Below are 17,552 nucleotides of genomic sequence, written 5' to 3'. Positions count from 1 at the left end.
ATCCAGCTTTCAGGGCCTCCTCCACAGAACACACCACCTGCTTTCTTCCAACTTGTCCTAGTGGAAAGCCCCCAGGCCTGGGACAGAGAGGAGAGGAATTCTCCCCATCTCTGCACCCCACAAAGCTTTGCCAAGGCCCACCTAAGTGACCTTGAGCACACCCTCTCTGGGCCCCATCTCCTCTATAAAAGAAGTGAACCCCATTTGTCCAATTTTCCGTCCTTATATCCCACCCTGTTGTAATGATAGCCTTTATTGTTTCTGGGCTGGGGTACTTAAGCCCCCCGGCTCCCCCAAGGGCTCATAGCCCTCAGCTACAGCTGGTCGACCCCTATGCAACTACAGTCTCCCCGCCCCATTTTTTGGGGAGGGGGGAGCCCTGCCCAAGGGGTGGCTGGCAACAGGGACCAATTTGGCAGTGGACAGAAGGGAGATGATGCAGGTCCTGCACTGAGAGGCTTGGGGACAGGCAGGTGGCCACAGTCACCCTGATTGGGTAGGGCTGGGGGTGGGGTGCTCCTTATCCCTGTCAGCTATCTGCCAGGCTATGTAAATCACACTGTGCAACTCAGGAACCTGTGCATGCCTCCCTGACCCAGCCCCCCACTGCTTCTGCCAGTTGGCTGGGCTCTCCTGGATTCTTCATCGTGCTGCAGTCATGAGGTCGGGCGAGGAAAATCAGGGGGCACCCGCCTGAAAGGCTCTCGCCCCCCACCCCCATGGGCACAGACAGGGACAAGTGGCCAGGCAAAGTGTGAAGTGACCATCAGGTGTAAAGTTATGACGCTTCCTGGCTTCCTCCTCGCCCTGCCTAGGGTTGGCTGTGTCACACCATGTCTCCCCCACCTCACAGCATCTAGTACTGTGAAAGAGCAACGGGGGGTAGGATACTCTGCACCCAAGATGGGCCCAGTGAGCCCGTTGTTGGGTAGAGATTGTCTCTGTTGCCGAATTGTACGTTCCAAGCACTTAGTAAAGTGCTCTGCACACAGTAAGCACTCAATAAATACAGTTGAATGGATGAAAAGTGTCTGGTTGCAGAGACCTGGTGCCTGCCTCCCACCCCTCGACCAGTCCTGGGCACCGAGGTGACGGTTGCTGTCAAGGAACTTCTCCCATGCCCCTTTCTACTCACCCCACTTTAGGATTTGTGGATATCCCCACTGGCAGTGAACTGAGGCCTGAAACATGGCCTAATTGACAGAGCACAGGCCTAGGAGTCAGAAGACCTGGATTCTAATCCGGGCTGTCATGTAAGAAATACCATAATTATGTATCTGCTGTGTGACCTTGGGGAAGTCACTTCACTTCTCTGTGCCTCAGTTACCTTTACTGGAAAATGGAGATTAAGACTTTGGGACAGAGACTGTGTCCAACCCCATGGTCTTACATTTACTTCAATGCTTAATACAGTGCCTGGCACATAGTAAGCGCTTAAGAAATACCACAATTATTCCCCTGAACACAGGGTTCTTAGATGGTGACTGACTCTGAAAGACCAAGCAGGTACCTCTGTTCCCCAGCAGGCAGGCTGGGGGTGAGCTGGCGTTGGGCCAGCTGGCCATCAGGATGGCTTATGGAGGAGACCCCAGAGAGTCAGACTTCAGCCCTGCCTGTGTCCAGGGGCAACGTGTTGCTCCTGAGGAGTGTGATATGCTGGGCCAGGCCCTGGAGCCACCAGAGTGACCTAGAGCGAGGAAGGACGGGAGCCAGCCCCAGGGACAGAGAGGTGGTCGCCCAGTCTGTTAAATACATTTAATTTCAGCTGGGGGTGCGGGATCCTGCGCCGGGCTCGGCCTTTGGAGACGAGTGTGACGGTCTCCTCCTCACAGGCCAGGTATGAGCTCATTGTCCAGGGTGGCCACGTTGGCCAGCGGTCCCCTCGCAAGAGTCCTCTGGGGCAGCGGGCCTGGGCCCTCAGTTCTCTCCAGTCCGCAGACAATCCTCTGGGCCCTGGGCCAGGCTGCTGAGGTACTGCCAGCTGAGGGCCACCAGGACCATGGCACAGGAGAGGTAGATCGGGGAGTAGTGGGCACGACTGGTCAGGCGGCCGCCGGGCAGGCTGAGCGTGAGGGCGCAGGAGACGATCTTCTCTGTCTTGCTGGAGGATGGGTCCGAGCTGGGGATCTGCCGCTGGATCTGTCCACGGTCCAACCAGGGGGTGAGGGTGGTCGCTGCCCCCCAAGGACGGGGACCACCCCCCAAACCCGGGGAGGCAGCCTCTACAGCACTCTCCCAGATGCACAGCACAGCACTCTGCACACCTTAAGTGCTCAATAGAGACCACGATTGATTCCCCTCTCTGCCTTCTTTCAGGCTGGGAAATGACACCCTGAAATAGGGGGACCCCCCTCTTCCCAGCAGACCATATGTTTGACCCCCCAGGGCGGGCGGGGGGGAGGGGGCATCACCCACCTCTTCCAGGTACTGGCCCATGATGGCCTGGACAGCTGGCAGGCTGGTGGCCCCCATCATCAGGGTGACGGCCTGCCCCTTACGGATCTTCACTACCCGCCGGAACACCTGCTGGTTGTTGTAGCAGGCGGCCAGGGTGGCGATGGCCATGACCTGTGGGGACACAGAGAGGTGGAGCTGAGGGCATGAAACGCAGCTCCTCCACTTTCCTGCTGTGTGATTTGGGCAACTCTCTTAACCTCTCTGAGCCTCAGTTCCCTCTTCCGTCTGAGTCCTGCGTGGGACTGCATCTGATCTGATTAATTTGTTTCGATCCCCTCGTTTAGCCTGGTGCTTGGCATGGAGCAAGCACTTAACAAACACCCCCATTATTATCGAGAAGCAGCATGGCCTAGTGGAAAGAGCCGAGGTCTGGGAGTCAGAGGAACTGGGTTCCAATCCTGGCTCTGCCATTTATCTGCTGGGTCACCGTGGGCAAGTCCCTTCACTCCTCTATGCCTCAGTGACCTCATCTACAAAAGGGGGATTAAGACTGTGAGCCCCATGTGGGAAAGGACTGCGTCCAGTCTGATTAGCTCATATCCACCCCAGCACTTAGTACAATGCCTGGCATATAGCAAGCGCTTAACAAATACTATATTACATAATACAATAATATTATATAATAGTATTTGGTGTATATATATACCAAGACGAACAGCAAAAGGAAACTGTTGTAGGCCTCCCCCATCCCTCTTTCCCTGACACACAGCCTCTCCCAGCCCCCACTCTCAAAATTGTTCTAGATGACATTTTGTGGTTCCAAAACGATTCTGCCGTATGCGTGAGAGGAAGCTTTCTGTTTCACCAAAGCGCACCTCCCTTGACTGCTGAGACCCAGATGAGCCAAGGGTGACTCACCAGCACCCGCCCCCCCCAGGCCCAACCCTCCCCCATCCCGGGGCTATTTATAGCCAGCAGAAACTTCACTCCAGGCAGAGGGAGGCAGGCTTGCCCCCACCACCCTGCCCGGGGCGGCCTGAGCCCCGACGTATTTGCACCTCTCGACTGACGTCTTCGCCACTGCTGGCTCGGTTATTGGTTTCATTGTTTCCCCCGGGGAGATTGGGGCAGCTTCCTGCTCTGATGCTCCCCTTCGGGCCTGCGCCCTGTGTCAACCTCCCCTACGGGCCTGCCTGCACACCTCTCCTGGCCGAGGGTGAGCTCTGTGTTTGAGTCTGGTGGACTCGCCCGGGACCAATGATTGGTTGGGGCGGGGGTGATTGGGGTCATGGGTCTTGGATGGGGTCAGGCAGCCTACCTGGGGGATGGCGCAGAAGTTAAAGATGCTCTGGTTCCTCAGACGGGACAGGTAGGTGAGGACATCGGGGACATGGTGCAGGGCGTTGGTTACAAGTTCGTTCAGACACTGCACGGCCAGGTCCACGTTCTCAGGGTTGGCGAAATCCGACAGTTGCTTGGCGTAGCGGCTCCACACCTAGGGAGAAGGGGCGGGAGCCCTCCCTGTTGGCTCAGTGACACTGGTGGCAGATAATAATAACTGTGGTATTTGATAAGTTCTTACATGTACCAGGACTGTACTAAACACTGAGATAGGTTGGACACAGTCCCTGTCCCACACAGGGCTCACGGTCTTAATCCCCATCTTAGAGATGAGGAAACTGAGGCACAGAGAAGTTAAGTGACTTGTCCAAGGTCGCACAGCAGAAAAGTGGCAGAGCTGGGAATAGAACCCAAGTCCTCTGGCCCCAAGGCCCGGGCTCTTTCCACTAGGCCATGCTGCTTCCCACACACAGAATGCTCCCAGCATCCAGCTCTGGGATCCTTTCCCGGGACGGCCAGTGAGGACTGAGGTGGTGGAGAGGAGCCAGACCCCAGGCCTGGTTCCTTGGGAGTCCCCGCGGGTGGGTGGAAGGTGGTCTCGCCTCGACTCTGAATCGTAAGGATCTGTGCTCTGCTGTGCTCAGTCTGGCCTGGGGTGGGATGCGAGAATCCAACCAAAGGTTCGACCGGAACAAGATAAGCCGAGAGGACTTGGCGCCCAGGGCTTTTCACGTCGGAGCTGTGGGTCCCCCCTGGGAGCGAGACCACACTGGCATGTATCTGTCAGAGATCCTCTCTGTCAGTAGTGCGGGGATGGACAGACGGACCGGGGGGAGATGGACAGGAGGAATGGATGGCCGGATGCCAGGACCTCCTTTCAGAGAACCCTGGCTGGCGTTACCTCTCGAGGCCAGAACTCCCTGCCCTCCAGCTGGTCCTCCAGGTAGTCCCGGATGATGTTGGTCTTCTGCAGGAAGAGGCCCATGGAGTTGGCCACCTGGGTGTCCTCGCCCACGATGGGGTCCTCCATCTCGGACGCGGAGAAGAGGCGCGAGAGGCCGATTCCCACCAACCCAGCAACATAGTGGCAGTACTGCGGGGGAGGTTTCAACACGTGGGGCTCAGCCGGTCCTGGCCACACCCGTCCCCTCCACACCCGTCCCCTCCTCCGTTCTTGGCCGCTCCTGGCTGGCCTCTCGGCACTGGCCTTTGGGCGCTGGCTGGCCAGTCGGGTCTTTTAGAGATTCTTGAAGGCATCTGACCTCCAGTTGTACAGTATCACCACCTATTACTCTAAATGGAAATCAGGGGGATCTCAATTTCCTCATCTGTAAAATGGAAATTTAATATGTTTTCTCCCTTCCTTTGAGACTGTGATCTGCTGGGGATGGAACGACTGTTCGGATCAGATCTTACTGTATCCACTCCAGCAGTTGGCACACAGTAAGCACTGACTAAATATCACTGTTAATGTGATTATCGCTAAGCCTGGGTTTCAATCAGTCGTATTTATTGAGACCTTACTGTTTGCAGAGCACTGTGCTAGGTGCTTGGGAGAGTACAACATAACAATATAACTGATATTCCCTGTCCACAACAAGCCTACAGCCTAGATGGGGAGACAGACATTAAGATAAATAAATTACAGCTATGTACATAAGTGCTGTAGGGGGGCTGAGTAGGGAGATGAATAGAGGGAGCAAGTCAGGGTGATGCAGAAGCAAGTGGGAGAAGAGGAAAGAGGGGCTTAGGGAAGGAGGGCTGGCAAACATATCTGCCTTTCGAGTCCAGACACAGATGCTGGCTCTGTCCCTGTGGATCAACGCCCTTAGGCCCAGGTAAGTGGGGCCACTGACCTTGTCCCAGTCCTGCTGGGAGTCCACCTTCTTCTCCAGGAACTCGGCCATCCCGACTCCCATCTCGTGGCAAGTGTCCGCGATCACAGCCCGGTACTTCTCGGAGAGCTTCCGGAACTCTAGGGATATCTTGGGATGCCAACAGTGTGGCAGGGATGGGGGGGGTCAGGCACCAGCCCCTCCCTCCGTGGCCCACATGCCCCGCTCAGAGCCCTGGACCCCCACGGGCAGAGCCGGCCCCAGAGCAAGGCAGCCTTGGGGTGTCTGGAGCAAAATTGGTGTTTCTGAAAACACCCGTGTCAGAAGGCAGCCAAGGTGGGTGTGAGTCCCCAAGCTAAGATAGGGGGATAGGATAGGAATGTCAAAAAGCAGCATGGTCTAGCGGAAAGAGCCGGAGCCTGGGAGTCAGAGACCTGGGTTCTAATCCCAGCTCTCCCACCTGCCTGCTGTGTGACCTTGGATAAGTCTTTAAACTTCTCTGGACTTCCATTTCCTCATCTGTAAAATGGAGACTCAATACCCGTTCACCCTCCCCCTTAGACTGTGAGCCCAATGTGGGGAGGGAACTGTGTCTGACCTGATTAATCTTGTTTTGATCCCAGGGACCCTGGCCATGCTGGCCCTTCTCCAGCCAAACAGACAGGGCCTTGCTGCTGCCTTAAATCTCCCGACTTCCCAAGGTTGAACAACAGCGAGGGGAAACATTTCCGCCAGCCAAGCCGCTGACTCAATCACCAGCTGGTGCCAGGTTTTCTGGAGAAAGCCCAGGCAGCCAAGAGGAGGGGGGAAGGAGGGTGACCTCTGAGCCCGCCCCAGTTTCAGGGTTTGATTCTCTGGGACTCAGTCCCGGAGAGGGGACGGGAAGCAGGAGTCTGTCAGTATCTTCCTCTGCAGACTTTATGTGGGAGAAGGCTGGGGAGGAGGGAGAAAGGGAGGGGGCAGGGGGACCCTCCATATGGAGAATTTCCCAGCTTGCCGGGGAAAGGTCAGCCCAAGGAAGACAGTCAGCCAGTGCCCACCCCTTGCCAGAGGGATATTTTCTAAAGAGAAATACCTAGGGCTGCCCTGACGGTGCTGAAATAAACCTCTCCACCTCCGTCCACCTCAACTAGCCATGAAGACCTCTTTTACCTTGGCCTATATCAGAATGCTCTTCTCTACTTCCCATTTTAACCTCTCAGGGCCCCAGTTTCCTCCTTGGTAAAATGATAATAATTGTGGTGTTTTTTGAAGTGCTTACTTTGTGTTAAGAATCGTGTTTAGTGCTGGGGTAGATACAAGATAATCAGGCAGGATACATTCCCCGTCCTACACGTAGCTTACAGTTTAAGAAAAATGTGAATAAGAAGCCTGTTTTCCTTCTCCCCGTAGGCCGTGAATCCCACCTGGGACAGGGGCTGTGTCTGACTCGATTCTCCTTTATCGGCTCCAGTGCTTGGCACAGGGTAAGTGCTTGATAAATACCAAAATTTATTTAAAATGTGTCAATCTTCTTCTACTAAGGGCTGCCCCCTCTTCCTCCATAATATTTCATATATTTACTTCTCTGTCCTGCCCTAATCATTCGATTAGTGGTACTGAGTGCTTACTCTGTGTAGAGCACTCTACTGAACGCTTGGGAAAGTACAGTGGAATAAGTAGAGGAGGCAACGTGACCTATTTGGAAGAGCATGGGCCTGGGAATCAGAAGATCTGGATTCTAATCATGGCTCCACCCCTTGCCTGCTGTGGGACCTGGGGCAAGTTACTTCACTTCTTTGTGCCACAATTTCCTCATCTGTAAAATGGGGATTTGACACCTGGTTTGTTTTTTTTAAAATGGTATTTAAGTGCTTACTGTATGGGACAGGGACTGAGTTTGACCTGATTATCTTGTGTCTTCCCCAGCACTCAGAAGAGTGTTTGACACAAAGTGAATACTTAACACATACTATCATTACTAACAGGTAGACACGATCCCTGCCTTCTAGGAGCTCACAATCTAGCAAGGGAGACAGGCACTGAAATGAACTAGATGGGAGGAAAGGAAATGGGAGATGGGCATGAGTTAGTGCTTAAGCAACAAAGCATGTGTGAGCACTTGGGTGATGGTAAAATGGTAATTCGGAGGAAAGAGGATAGGGAGATGAGGGATTAGTCAGGGAAGGCCTCCTGGAGGAGATGTGATTTCAGAACGGCTTTGAAGATGTGGGACAGCAGTGGTCTATGAGATGTGAACGAGCAGGGAGTGAGTAAGGGGCTGAAAGCAGTCGACACGAGAAGGAAGTCCAGACAGTAGGTTAGCTCCAATAACCTAAAGAGTGCGAGCTAGGGTGTGGTGAGAGAGGAAAGAGCCTAGGTAGAAGGGAAGAGGTGGAGACTTTAAAGCCGATAGGAGCTCCCGTTGATGAGGCGGCGGAAGCTAGCTCGTAAATCTATAACCTAAAGGAAAAGAAAATTCTACTTTCCACCTCTGCACTGGTGTCCATATACAAAGACGAGTATGAACTGAGGATGGAAATGGCAGGTTGAACATCTTCTGTGCCTCTGAATTCAGAACCTAAAGGGCCCAGGAGGGAGCTTTGTAAACCCCAGGGGTGGGGCTGGGGGACCGCTGGCAGAGAGGCTGGGCAGAAGAGATGTCGTTCCTTATATGTCCCCTTCCACAGCTCTCTCCAGGCACAGGGCTAATCGTGGGGGCGTCTCAGTTAGAAGGCCTCCCCCCAGACACCCACACCGGAAGCAGTAGGGAGGGATGACCAGTAAGGAAGACGATTAGGAGGGAATCCTCAGTTGCTCAACTATCAACGCCCCTGAAATACCACAATCGTTGTAGTATTTGTTAAGAACAGCCTGCCATGTGCCAACTCTGCTAAGCGCTGGAATCGATACAAGGTAATCAGGCCAGACACAGGCCCTGTCCCACGTGGGGCTCACAGACTAAGTAGGAGGGACAACGGGCATTCAATCCTCAATCAACCAGTGGTATGTATTGAACGACTCCTGTGCGCAGAGCACTGCGGTAAGCACGCAGGAAAGGATGATACAATAGAGTTGGTAGACACGATCCCTGCCTTAAAGGAGCTTCTGGTCTAGAAGGGGAGGCAGGCATTAGAATAAATTAGATGGGGAAATGGTAAAATAACAAGATGGATATATAGGTGTTGAGGAGCTGAGGATGAGGTGACTATCAAGTTCTTTAGGGGTACAGCTCCAAATTGATATTTGCACCACCCTCAGCCCCACAACACCTATGTCCATTAACTATAATTTATTTAATGTCCATCTCACCTTCTGAACTGTAAGCTCACTGTGGGCAGGAAATAAGTCTACCAACTCTGTTGTACTGTACTCTCCCAAGGGCTTAATAGAGTGCTTGGCCCACATTGATAGCTCAATAAATGCCACTGATTGATAGGTAATGCAGAGGATATGGCAGATAGGGGAAATTGGAGCTTAGCTGGGAAAGGCCTCTTGGAGATGGGATTTTAGGAGGATTTTGAAGGTGGAGAGAGCAGTGGTCTGTCAAGTAGGAAGGGAGAGGGAGTTCTGAGCCAGAAGAAGTGGGCAAGGGGTCAGTGTCAAAATAGATGAGATCAAGGTTCAGAGAGTAGGTTGGAGTTACAGGAACAAAGTGTGTGGGCTGGGTTGTAGTAAATCAGCGAGGTGAGATAGGAGGGGGCAAGCAGATGGATTGCTTCAAAGCTGATGGTGAGGAGTTTCTGTCTGATGTGGAAGTGGATGGGCAGCCATTGGAGGTTTTTAAAGAGTGGGGAGATATACTCTGAACTTTTATTTTAGAAAAATGATGATGATGGTATTCGTTAAGCATTTACTGCGTTTAGCACTTTTCTAAACCCTGGGGTAGATAGAAGATAATCAGGTGGGACACATTCCCTGTCCCACAGGGCTCACAGTCTAAGAATGGGGGATTCCAGATCCTGAACCCCCACTTTATGGATGAGGAAATTATTTACCCAAGTTCACAAAGCAAGGAAGTGGCCGAGTCAGAATCAGAACCCAGGTCCTCTCCACTAGACCAGGCCACCTCTCGGGAGGAGTTGCTCTCAACCAGGATAATCCTTTCAGAGGGAGGATTTGGAGAGGCCCACTCCCCAGCCTCCAGGTCAGCTCCTCCCTCCATCCCCAATCTTCCACCCCAATCCCTCTTCAAAGCTCCAGGTCAGAGGTTACCGTGGGGAAATCCTCCAGGACTTGGCGGTCTTTCTCCTTGCTCTCCAGAAACCTCCAGTCGGGCTGATCAAGAAAGGAGTGGAAATTGACTAGCATGGGAACCTTGGTCTCCAAACTGATGGTCATGTCATCTTCCACGGTGTCCAGCGCACGGAGGACCAGGTAGAAGATGCACACGGCGTGGCTGCAGCAGAAAGAGATGGCTATAGCCACTGACCGTAAATCTATAAACTAAAGGGAATGAAAATCTACTTTCCACCTCTGCACTGGTGTCCATATGCAAAGGAGAGTATGAACTGAGGATGGAAATGGCAGGTTGAATGTCTTCTGGGCTTCCATCTGTGTCCACAAACGACCAGGCAGCATGAGGCAGCATTGCACTGAACCCTGATCTCCCCCTTTTTTAATGATATTTAAGTGCTTACTATGTGCCAGGCACTGAACTAAGCACTATGGTAGGTACAAGCTGATCAGGTTGGACACAGTCACTGTCCCACATGGGGTTTACAATCTTGATCCCCATTTTACACATGACACTGTCTTGTGCCTTCCCCGGAGTTTAGCAGACAGTAAGCGCTTAACAAATACCACTATTATTGTTAATGACAATAATAGTAATTATGATGACGATGATGACGATAACCCTCAAAATTAACTTTCCCCCAGTACCCAGCTATCTGATAGTAAGGTCTAATGGAGAGAACCCAGCTCTGGAATTCAGAAGACCTGGTTCCCAGCTTGCTGTCAATCTGCTGTGTGATCCTGGGTAAGTCCCTTGGCTTCTCTGAGCCCACCGTTTCACCTGTTAAATGGGCTTATGATATTATTAATGGCATTTACTAAATGTTCACTAAGGACTAAGACAAGGCTATCGGGTCGAAAACAGTCCCTGTCGCCTACAGGGCTCACAGTCTATCATATCTCCTCTGGACCTCAGTTTTCTCATTTGTCAAATGAGGGTAAGATAGTCTATGCTCCCCTTGGGTACGGGTCCATGTCCAATATGATGACCTTGCATCCACCCTGATTTTAGCCTAGCGCTGGCACCTGGAAAATGCCAAATCCACCTGATCGACGTGCTCAACTCCAGAGTGCTCATTAATGGGGACAGGTCCACCCTCCTCGGGATTGGGAAGTCGGGGTTAACCCTTGGGCCCGGAGAGAAGAAGCTCAAGTCAGGGACCACGTGGGTGGAGGCTGAAACCGTTGGAGTTTACTGTCAACAGGTGGTTGCCAGATGCCAAGGCACAGGGCCCGAGGAGAGCTCCAAATGGAGGAGAAGTTACACAAACTGCAGGGGGGCGGGGTATTGGGGGAGCATCTGGCACTGCCCCGTCTCCACTTCATGCGGCTGGGGGAGGGCTTAGCTTTCCTGCCCCATCAGCTGTATACTGGGGGGCCCAACTGTATGGCTGTTTCTCTACCCCTGTCCCCCCAAGAAGATAGGAGTCCCCAGACTGGGTGATCCCACGGGAGGAGGGGGTGGAAATGGGAGGGGGTCTCGGATAGGGTAGGGCAGGGAAGTCTGAGGACCCTGCCAACAGTCCGCAGTCTGTGAGGGAGAATCTGTAGGCGCCGGCCCTGGTCTTGAGGGGCGCGGAGGGAGATGGGTGGGTGGCGCGGGGGGTCCCGGGGGTCGGGCACTGACCGCAGCTCCCCGTCCAGGGCCTGGATGACGGCGGCGAAGCTGCGGCTGGTCTCGTTCAGGTACTTGTAGCAGGTTTTCATGCTGTCGCTGAGTGAGTCCTGCGGGCAGAGGAGACAGGCAGGGGTGGAGGCGGCGAGGGGCGAGGGGAGGCGAGGGGCGGTGGGGGATCCAAGGGAGCGGGGGGAAGGGCAGGAGGAGGGGGACGGAGATGAGGAGGAGGAGGAGGAAGAGCGGCGGCGGCGACGCTGGACCCCAGACCCCCTAGGTGCGGCGGTGGGGGACAGGGCCAGCGTGCGTTTGAACAGCAACACGGCCTTCGTGCTGCAGGCGGCGGCCATAGGGGCGTGGTTTGGGGCTGGAGGCTGGGCCATGGGACCGGACCCCCTTTTCCCCCCCTCTGCCGCCCAACCCCTACACATGCACCACCACGGGGCAGGACAGAGACCGCCCCTCCCCGCCCCCACCAAACAAACCCAAAGGATGCACCGCCCCCTCCCCTGTTAACCCCTTTGGTGCTACACTGGGGGGGGGGGGAGCAGGGGGTGTCAATCAATCATATTTACTGAGCATTTGCTGTGTGCAGAGCCCTGGCCAAGAACCAGCATGTACTAGTGGAAGGAGCCCCGGCCTGGGAGTCAGACTCCGCCACTTGTCTGCTGTGGGACCTCGGACAAGTCACTTCTCTTGTCTGGGCCTCGATTACCTCTTCTATAAAATGGGGGTTAAAACTGGGAGCCCCATGTTGGGCATGGACTGGTTCCGACCTGATTAGCTTGTGCCTACCCCAGCGCTTAGTACAGTGCCTCACACAGAGTAAGCGCTTCACAAATACTATTAAAAAACAAAATAACCCCATCCATCTCCCCACAGCCTACTCCTCCACCTAGCTCTCCCATCACTGATACCGCTCCCAACCCTGATCCCAGAAAGGCTTTGGCTCATCTTTATTTATCTCCCTCAGTAGCTTTTAAGCTCCTTGAGGGCAGAGATCCTGTCTACTGACTCTATTGTACTCTCCCAAGCGCTCAGCACAGTGCTCTGCACACTGGGAAGCAGCGTGGCTCAGTGGAAAGAACACGGGCTTGGGAGTCAGAGGTCATGGGTTCAAATTCCCGCTCTGCCACTTGGCAGTTGTGTGACTGTGGGCAAGTCACTTAACTTCTCTGTGCCTCAGTTACCACATCTGTAAAATGGGGATTAAGACTGTGAGCCTCACCTGGGACAACCTGATGACCCTGTATCTCCCCCAGCGCTTATAACAGTGCTCTGCACATAGTAAGCGCTTAGCAAATACCAACATTATACCGTCAGTTTCTTGAGGTAAGGATCATGTTCACTAACTCTATTGGACTCTCCCAAGTGCTCAGCTCAGTGCTCTGCCCACAGTAGACCGTCAGCTCCTTGAAGGCAGAGACTGTATCCAGTAACTCTTGTCCTCTGCCCAGTGCTCAGTACAGTGCTCTGCACCCAGAAGAAGTTCGGTACATATAATGACTGGGGCAACCTCCAGACCGGAATACTGGTTCTGTCACCTCCCTTTCTTTCGAACCCAGAACAGACCAGTTCTGCCTGTTTCTCAACTGCATTGTAGGCTAAGTCAGCCGGCCTAGCCAGGGCAAATTGGAGCGGGATAGGCTCGTTCGGGTGCTCTCCTAGACTGGACATAGGACAGGGAAATTGGGGGGCCTTGTCCACATATATCCCAAAGGAATAGAGTCTTCAGCATCCACCAGGACAGCTGGGGATCCTTTCATCTTCAGCCCGTTATTATTATTAATAATATTTGTTTAGCATTTACTATGTGCCAGGCACTAAGCTCTGGGGAGGATACAAGCAAATCGGGTTGGACATAGTCCCTGTCCCACATGGGGACTCAGTAACTGAGACACAGAGAAGTGAAGTGATCCGCCTCAGCACTTAGTACAGTGCATGGCACATAGTAAGAGCTTAACAATACCACAATTATTATTATTATTACCAAAGGTCAAACAGCAGAAAAGTGGCAGAGGCAGGTTTAGGACCCAGGTCCTTCTGACCCCCAGGCCTGTGCTCTATCCACAAGGCCATGCTGCTTCTAAGGGTACGTGTGGCAGGGATTGTGCCCACCAACTGTGTTATACTGCACTGAGAAGCAGCATGGCCTAGTGTACTGAGCATGGGCTAAGGAGTCAGGAGGACCTGGGTTCTAATCCTGCTCCACCTCCTGTCTGCTGTGTGACCTTGGGTGAGTCACTTCACTTCTCTGTGTCCCCATTACCCCACCTGTAAAATGGGGATTAAGACCGGGAACCCCATGTGGGACATGGACTATGTCCAGCCCAATTAGCTTGTATCTACCCTAGCGTTTAATATAGTGTCGGTCACGTAGTGAGCGCTTAACAAATACCACAAAAAAGCACAGTATAGTGCCTGCCAACAGGAAGTGCTCAGTAAAATACCACTGATTTATCTTCCCACCCAAACTGTGTTCTCCACCAGCCAACTTTCCCTTCACTGTAGACAACACCGCCAAACCTCTCTGCCACCGGGCCATTATTCTAGACTCATCTCTCCCATTCAAACCACATATTCGGCCTGTCATCAAATCCTGTTGGTTCTACCCTCGCATCTTCAGAATCCACCCCTTCTTCACCGTCCAAACTGATCCCACGCTGGTCCAAGCACTTGACATATCCTGCCTCGACTGCTGCATCAGCCTCGTCGCTGACCTTCCTGCCTCCCGTCCGTCCCCGCTCCAGTGCTTCCTTCAGTCCGCTGACCGGATCATTTTTCTACAGAATCATTCTGGGCATGTCTCCCCACCCCTCTAAAACCTCCCAGTGGTCGTCCATCTACCTGGGCACTACACGGAAACTGCTCACCTTCAACTTTAATGCCTTCAATCAGCTCCCTCCTCTATTATTACAACCCAGCTCGCACACTTAACTCCTCCAACACCAACCTATTCACGTGCCTTGATCTCTTCTCTGTCACCGCTGGACTTCTTGGTCACCTCCTCCCTCCTACCTGCAATTCTCTCTCCCTTCTTATCTGACTTACCACTGTTCTGCCAGTCTCAAATGTGACTAAAATCATACCTTCTCCTGGAAGAAGATATGACCCACCCTATTCTCCCTTCTGTGTTGCCTAAACACTTGGGTTCATCCCCTCTAAGCACTTTAATGCTCACCCCCAACCCTCAGAGCATCTATCAATCAGTGGATTTAAGCTTTTATATGTGTAGAGCACTGTATTAAGCGCTTATATACATATGAACATATCCTAATACTCTGTTCCTTCCCCCATCTCTAATTTATATTAATATCCATCTCCCTCTTTAGGCTGTAAGCATCTCAAGGACGGGGATCGTGCCTATCAAATCTATTATATTAAAGTCTCCCAAGCGCTTAGTACAGTGCTCCGCACACGGTAAGCACTCAGTAAAGCAATTGAGAAGCATGGTCTAATGGGTAGAGCAGGGACCTGGGGGTCAGAAGGACCCAGGTTCTAAATCCCTGCTCCGCCACTTGTCTGCTGTGTGACCTTGAGCAAGTCACTTCACTTCTCGGTGCCTCAGTTACCTCAACTGTAAAATGGGGTTTAAGCCATGGACTATGTCTACTGATTAGTTGCATCTATCCCACCACTTAGAAATGTGTCAGGCATATAGTAAGCACTTAATAAATGCCATTAAAGAATACATACCCCTGATTGATTGATCGAGGTGGCTGAAGGACTGATAAGACTAGGCCCTACTGATCTTACCCCCCAGACCTCCCCAAGGTCCCATCCCCTGCTCACCTGGTCCAGCTTGGACAGCACGGTCTTGCAGCCCCCCATCTTGAACTTCAGCAGGTTGTAGAGCTCCTCGGGGTGACCCAAGCATTTGACGAACTCCATGGGGGCAACGGGGGGGGCAAGAGGCAGGACCACACAGGATGGGGGGGCTGGGGATTTTAGAGCTGAGGGAATGGGGAGGGGGAGTCAGAGATGGGGGTTCAGAGGGGAGGGTGATGGGGGAGGGATGGGAATGGGGGGTCAGAGATGGGGGATCAGAGAGGAGGGTGATGGGGAATTAGAGGAAGATCACACCAGAGGGATGGGGCTTTTGGAGATGATGAAATTGGGGAGCAGAGAAAGGGGGTGTCAGAGATAGGGTTCAGATAAGAGGGTGATGGGGGAATCAGTTGGGGGGGATTTTGGAGGTGGGGGAATGGGGGGAAGCCAGAGATGGGAGTTCAGGGGAGGGGATGGTGGAGGATCAGACCGGGGGAATGAAGCTTTTAGAGATGAGGGGCTGGGGGGGAGGTCAGAGATGGGGGTTCAGGGGGGAGGATGATGGGGGATCAGAGAAGAGGATGCCGGGAGATGAGAAAAGAGCAAGGGTGGGAGGTGGGGGAGATGAGAAAAGAGCAAGGGTGGGAGGTGGGGGAGATGAGGCCAAGCTGGAGGGATGGTGGGAGGACAATGTCGTTGATGGGGGAGAGGAGGCGCGCGCCGCAGCCCCGATCAGCCTGTCCCTGGCTTGGCCTGCCCGGCCTGGGAACCTGCCCCTCTCCGGCCGGGGGAGGGGGCCCAGCCGAGGGAGCGGGGCCTCCGTGACGTCATCCCGGCGAGGGGGCGGGGCCCGGCGGCTGCCCCGGCAACGCCCCGCCCCCACCCGCCGGCGCCGCACGCGGGCGGGTGGGCTGACGGGCGCTCATTGGTCCGGCCCCTCTCGCACCAGGAGGATGCCAGCCAATCGGAGGCCGAGCCGGGTGGGGTGAGCCGGGGCGCCTTCTCGAAGCCGATTGGAGGACTTTCTCCCCTTTCTCCCTCCCCCATCATAATTATAATAATAATATTGGTATTTGTTAAGCGCTTACTCTGTGCACAGCGCTCGTCTAAGCGCCGGGGGAGATACAGGGCCATCAGGTTCTCCCACGTGGGGCTCCCAGTCTTCATCCCCATTTTCCACTTGAGGTCACTGAGGCCCAGAGAAGTGAAGGGACTCGCCCCCAGTCACCCAGCTGCCAAGTGGGATTCGAACCCATGACCTCTGACTCCCAAGCCCGGGCTCTTTCCACTGAGCCACGCTGCTTCTCTAATAATAATAATATTGGTATTTGTTAATAATGTTGGTATTTGTTAAGCGCTTACTATGTGCAGAGCACTGTTCTAAGCGCTGAGGGAGACACAGGGGAATCAGGTTGTCCCACGTGGGGCTCCCAGTCTTCATCCCCATTTTCCAGATGAGGGAACTGAGGCCCAGAGAAGTGAAGGGACTCGCCCACAGTCACACAGCTGACAAGTGGCAGAGCTGGGATTCGAACTCATGACCTCTGACTCCAAAGCCCGTGCTCTTTCCACTGAGCCATGCTGCTTCTCTGTTAAGCGCTTTGTTGCTGCTTTGTTAAGCGCTTATGATGTGCAGAGCACTGTTCTAAGCGCTGGGGGAGATCCAGGGTCATCAGGTGGTCCCATGTGAGGCTCCCAGTCTTCATCCCCATTTTACAGATGAGGTCGTTGAGGCCCAGAGAAGTGACTTGCCCACAGTCACCCAGCTGCCAAGTGGCAGAAGGGGAATTTGAACCCATGACCTCTGACTCCCAAGTCTGGGCTCTTTCCACAGAGCCACGCTGTGCAGAGCACTGTTCTAAGCGCCGGGGGAGACCCAGGCTCATCAGGTGGTCCTATGTGAGGCTCACAGTCTTCATCCCCATTTTACAGATGAGGTCGTTGAGGCCCAGAGAAGTGACTTGCTCACAGTCACACAGCTGCCAAGTGGCAGAAGGGGAATTCGAACCCATGACCTCTGACTCCGAAGCCCAGGCTCTTTCCACCAAGCCACGCTGTGCAGAGCACTGTTCTAAGCGCTGGGGGAGATACAGGGTCATCAGGTGGCCCCACGTGAGGCTCACAGTCTTCATCCCCATTTTACAGATGAGGGAACTGAGGCCCAGAGAAGTGACTTGCTCACAGTCACACAGCTGCCAAGTGGCAGAAGGGGAATTCGAACCCATGACCTCTGACTCCGAAGCCCAGGCTCTTTCCACCAAGCCACGCTGTGCAGAGCACTGTTCTAAGCGCTGGGGGAGATACAGGGTCATCAGGTGGCCCCACGTGAGGCTCACAGTCTTCATCCCCATTTTACAGATGAGGGAACTGAGGCCCAGAGA

The 17,552-nt window shown here is 53.7% G+C and overlaps 1 protein-coding gene across 2 annotated transcripts; it reads right to left on the bottom strand.

Annotated features, from left to right (window-relative positions):
- Window positions 1-1,740: 1,740 nt before the first annotated feature.
- Window positions 1,741-15,989, bottom strand: FDFT1 (farnesyl-diphosphate farnesyltransferase 1). 2 transcript variants are annotated; one of them, XM_029053211.2, is made up of 8 exons: window positions 15,196-15,989; window positions 11,416-11,513; window positions 9,768-9,951; window positions 5,595-5,723; window positions 4,640-4,831; window positions 3,716-3,892; window positions 2,416-2,568; window positions 1,741-2,139 (listed from the first exon to the last, which is right to left on the bottom strand). In XM_029053211.2, the coding sequence occupies exons 1-8, from the start codon at window positions 15,292-15,294 to the stop codon at window positions 1,918-1,920; spliced, it is 1,254 nt and encodes a 417-aa protein (XP_028909044.1). In that variant the 5' UTR covers window positions 15,295-15,989; the 3' UTR covers window positions 1,741-1,917. The 2 variants fall into 2 exon arrangements, with proteins under 2 accessions (XP_028909044.1, XP_028909045.1); XM_029053212.2 differs by having other exon boundaries at window positions 9,768-9,830; window positions 15,196-15,988.
- Between the last annotated feature and the right edge of the window lie 1,563 nt (window positions 15,990-17,552).

The sequence above is a fragment of the Ornithorhynchus anatinus genome, chromosome X2, assembly GCF_004115215.2.
Source record: "Ornithorhynchus anatinus isolate Pmale09 chromosome X2, mOrnAna1.pri.v4, whole genome shotgun sequence".
NCBI classification, from domain to species: Eukaryota; Metazoa; Chordata; class Mammalia; order Monotremata; family Ornithorhynchidae; genus Ornithorhynchus; species Ornithorhynchus anatinus.
The sequence above is the reverse complement of the archived record's forward strand: the minus strand, read 5'-3'. Positions and strand labels throughout refer to the sequence as shown.

Coding starts and splice junctions, on each gene's coding strand:
- FDFT1 (XM_029053211.2), bottom strand. CDS start 15,294: ATGGAGTTCGTCAAATGCTTGGGTCACCCCGAGGAGCTCTACAACCTG. Junction 9,952..11,415: donor GCCCTGGACGGGGAGCTGCG/GTCAGTGCCCGA, acceptor TTTCTGCTGCAG/CCACGCCGTGTGCATCTTCT. Junction 5,724..9,767: donor TCCTGGAGGATTTCCCCACG/GTAACCTCTGAC, acceptor TGGCATCCCAAG/ATATCCCTAGAGTTCCGGAA.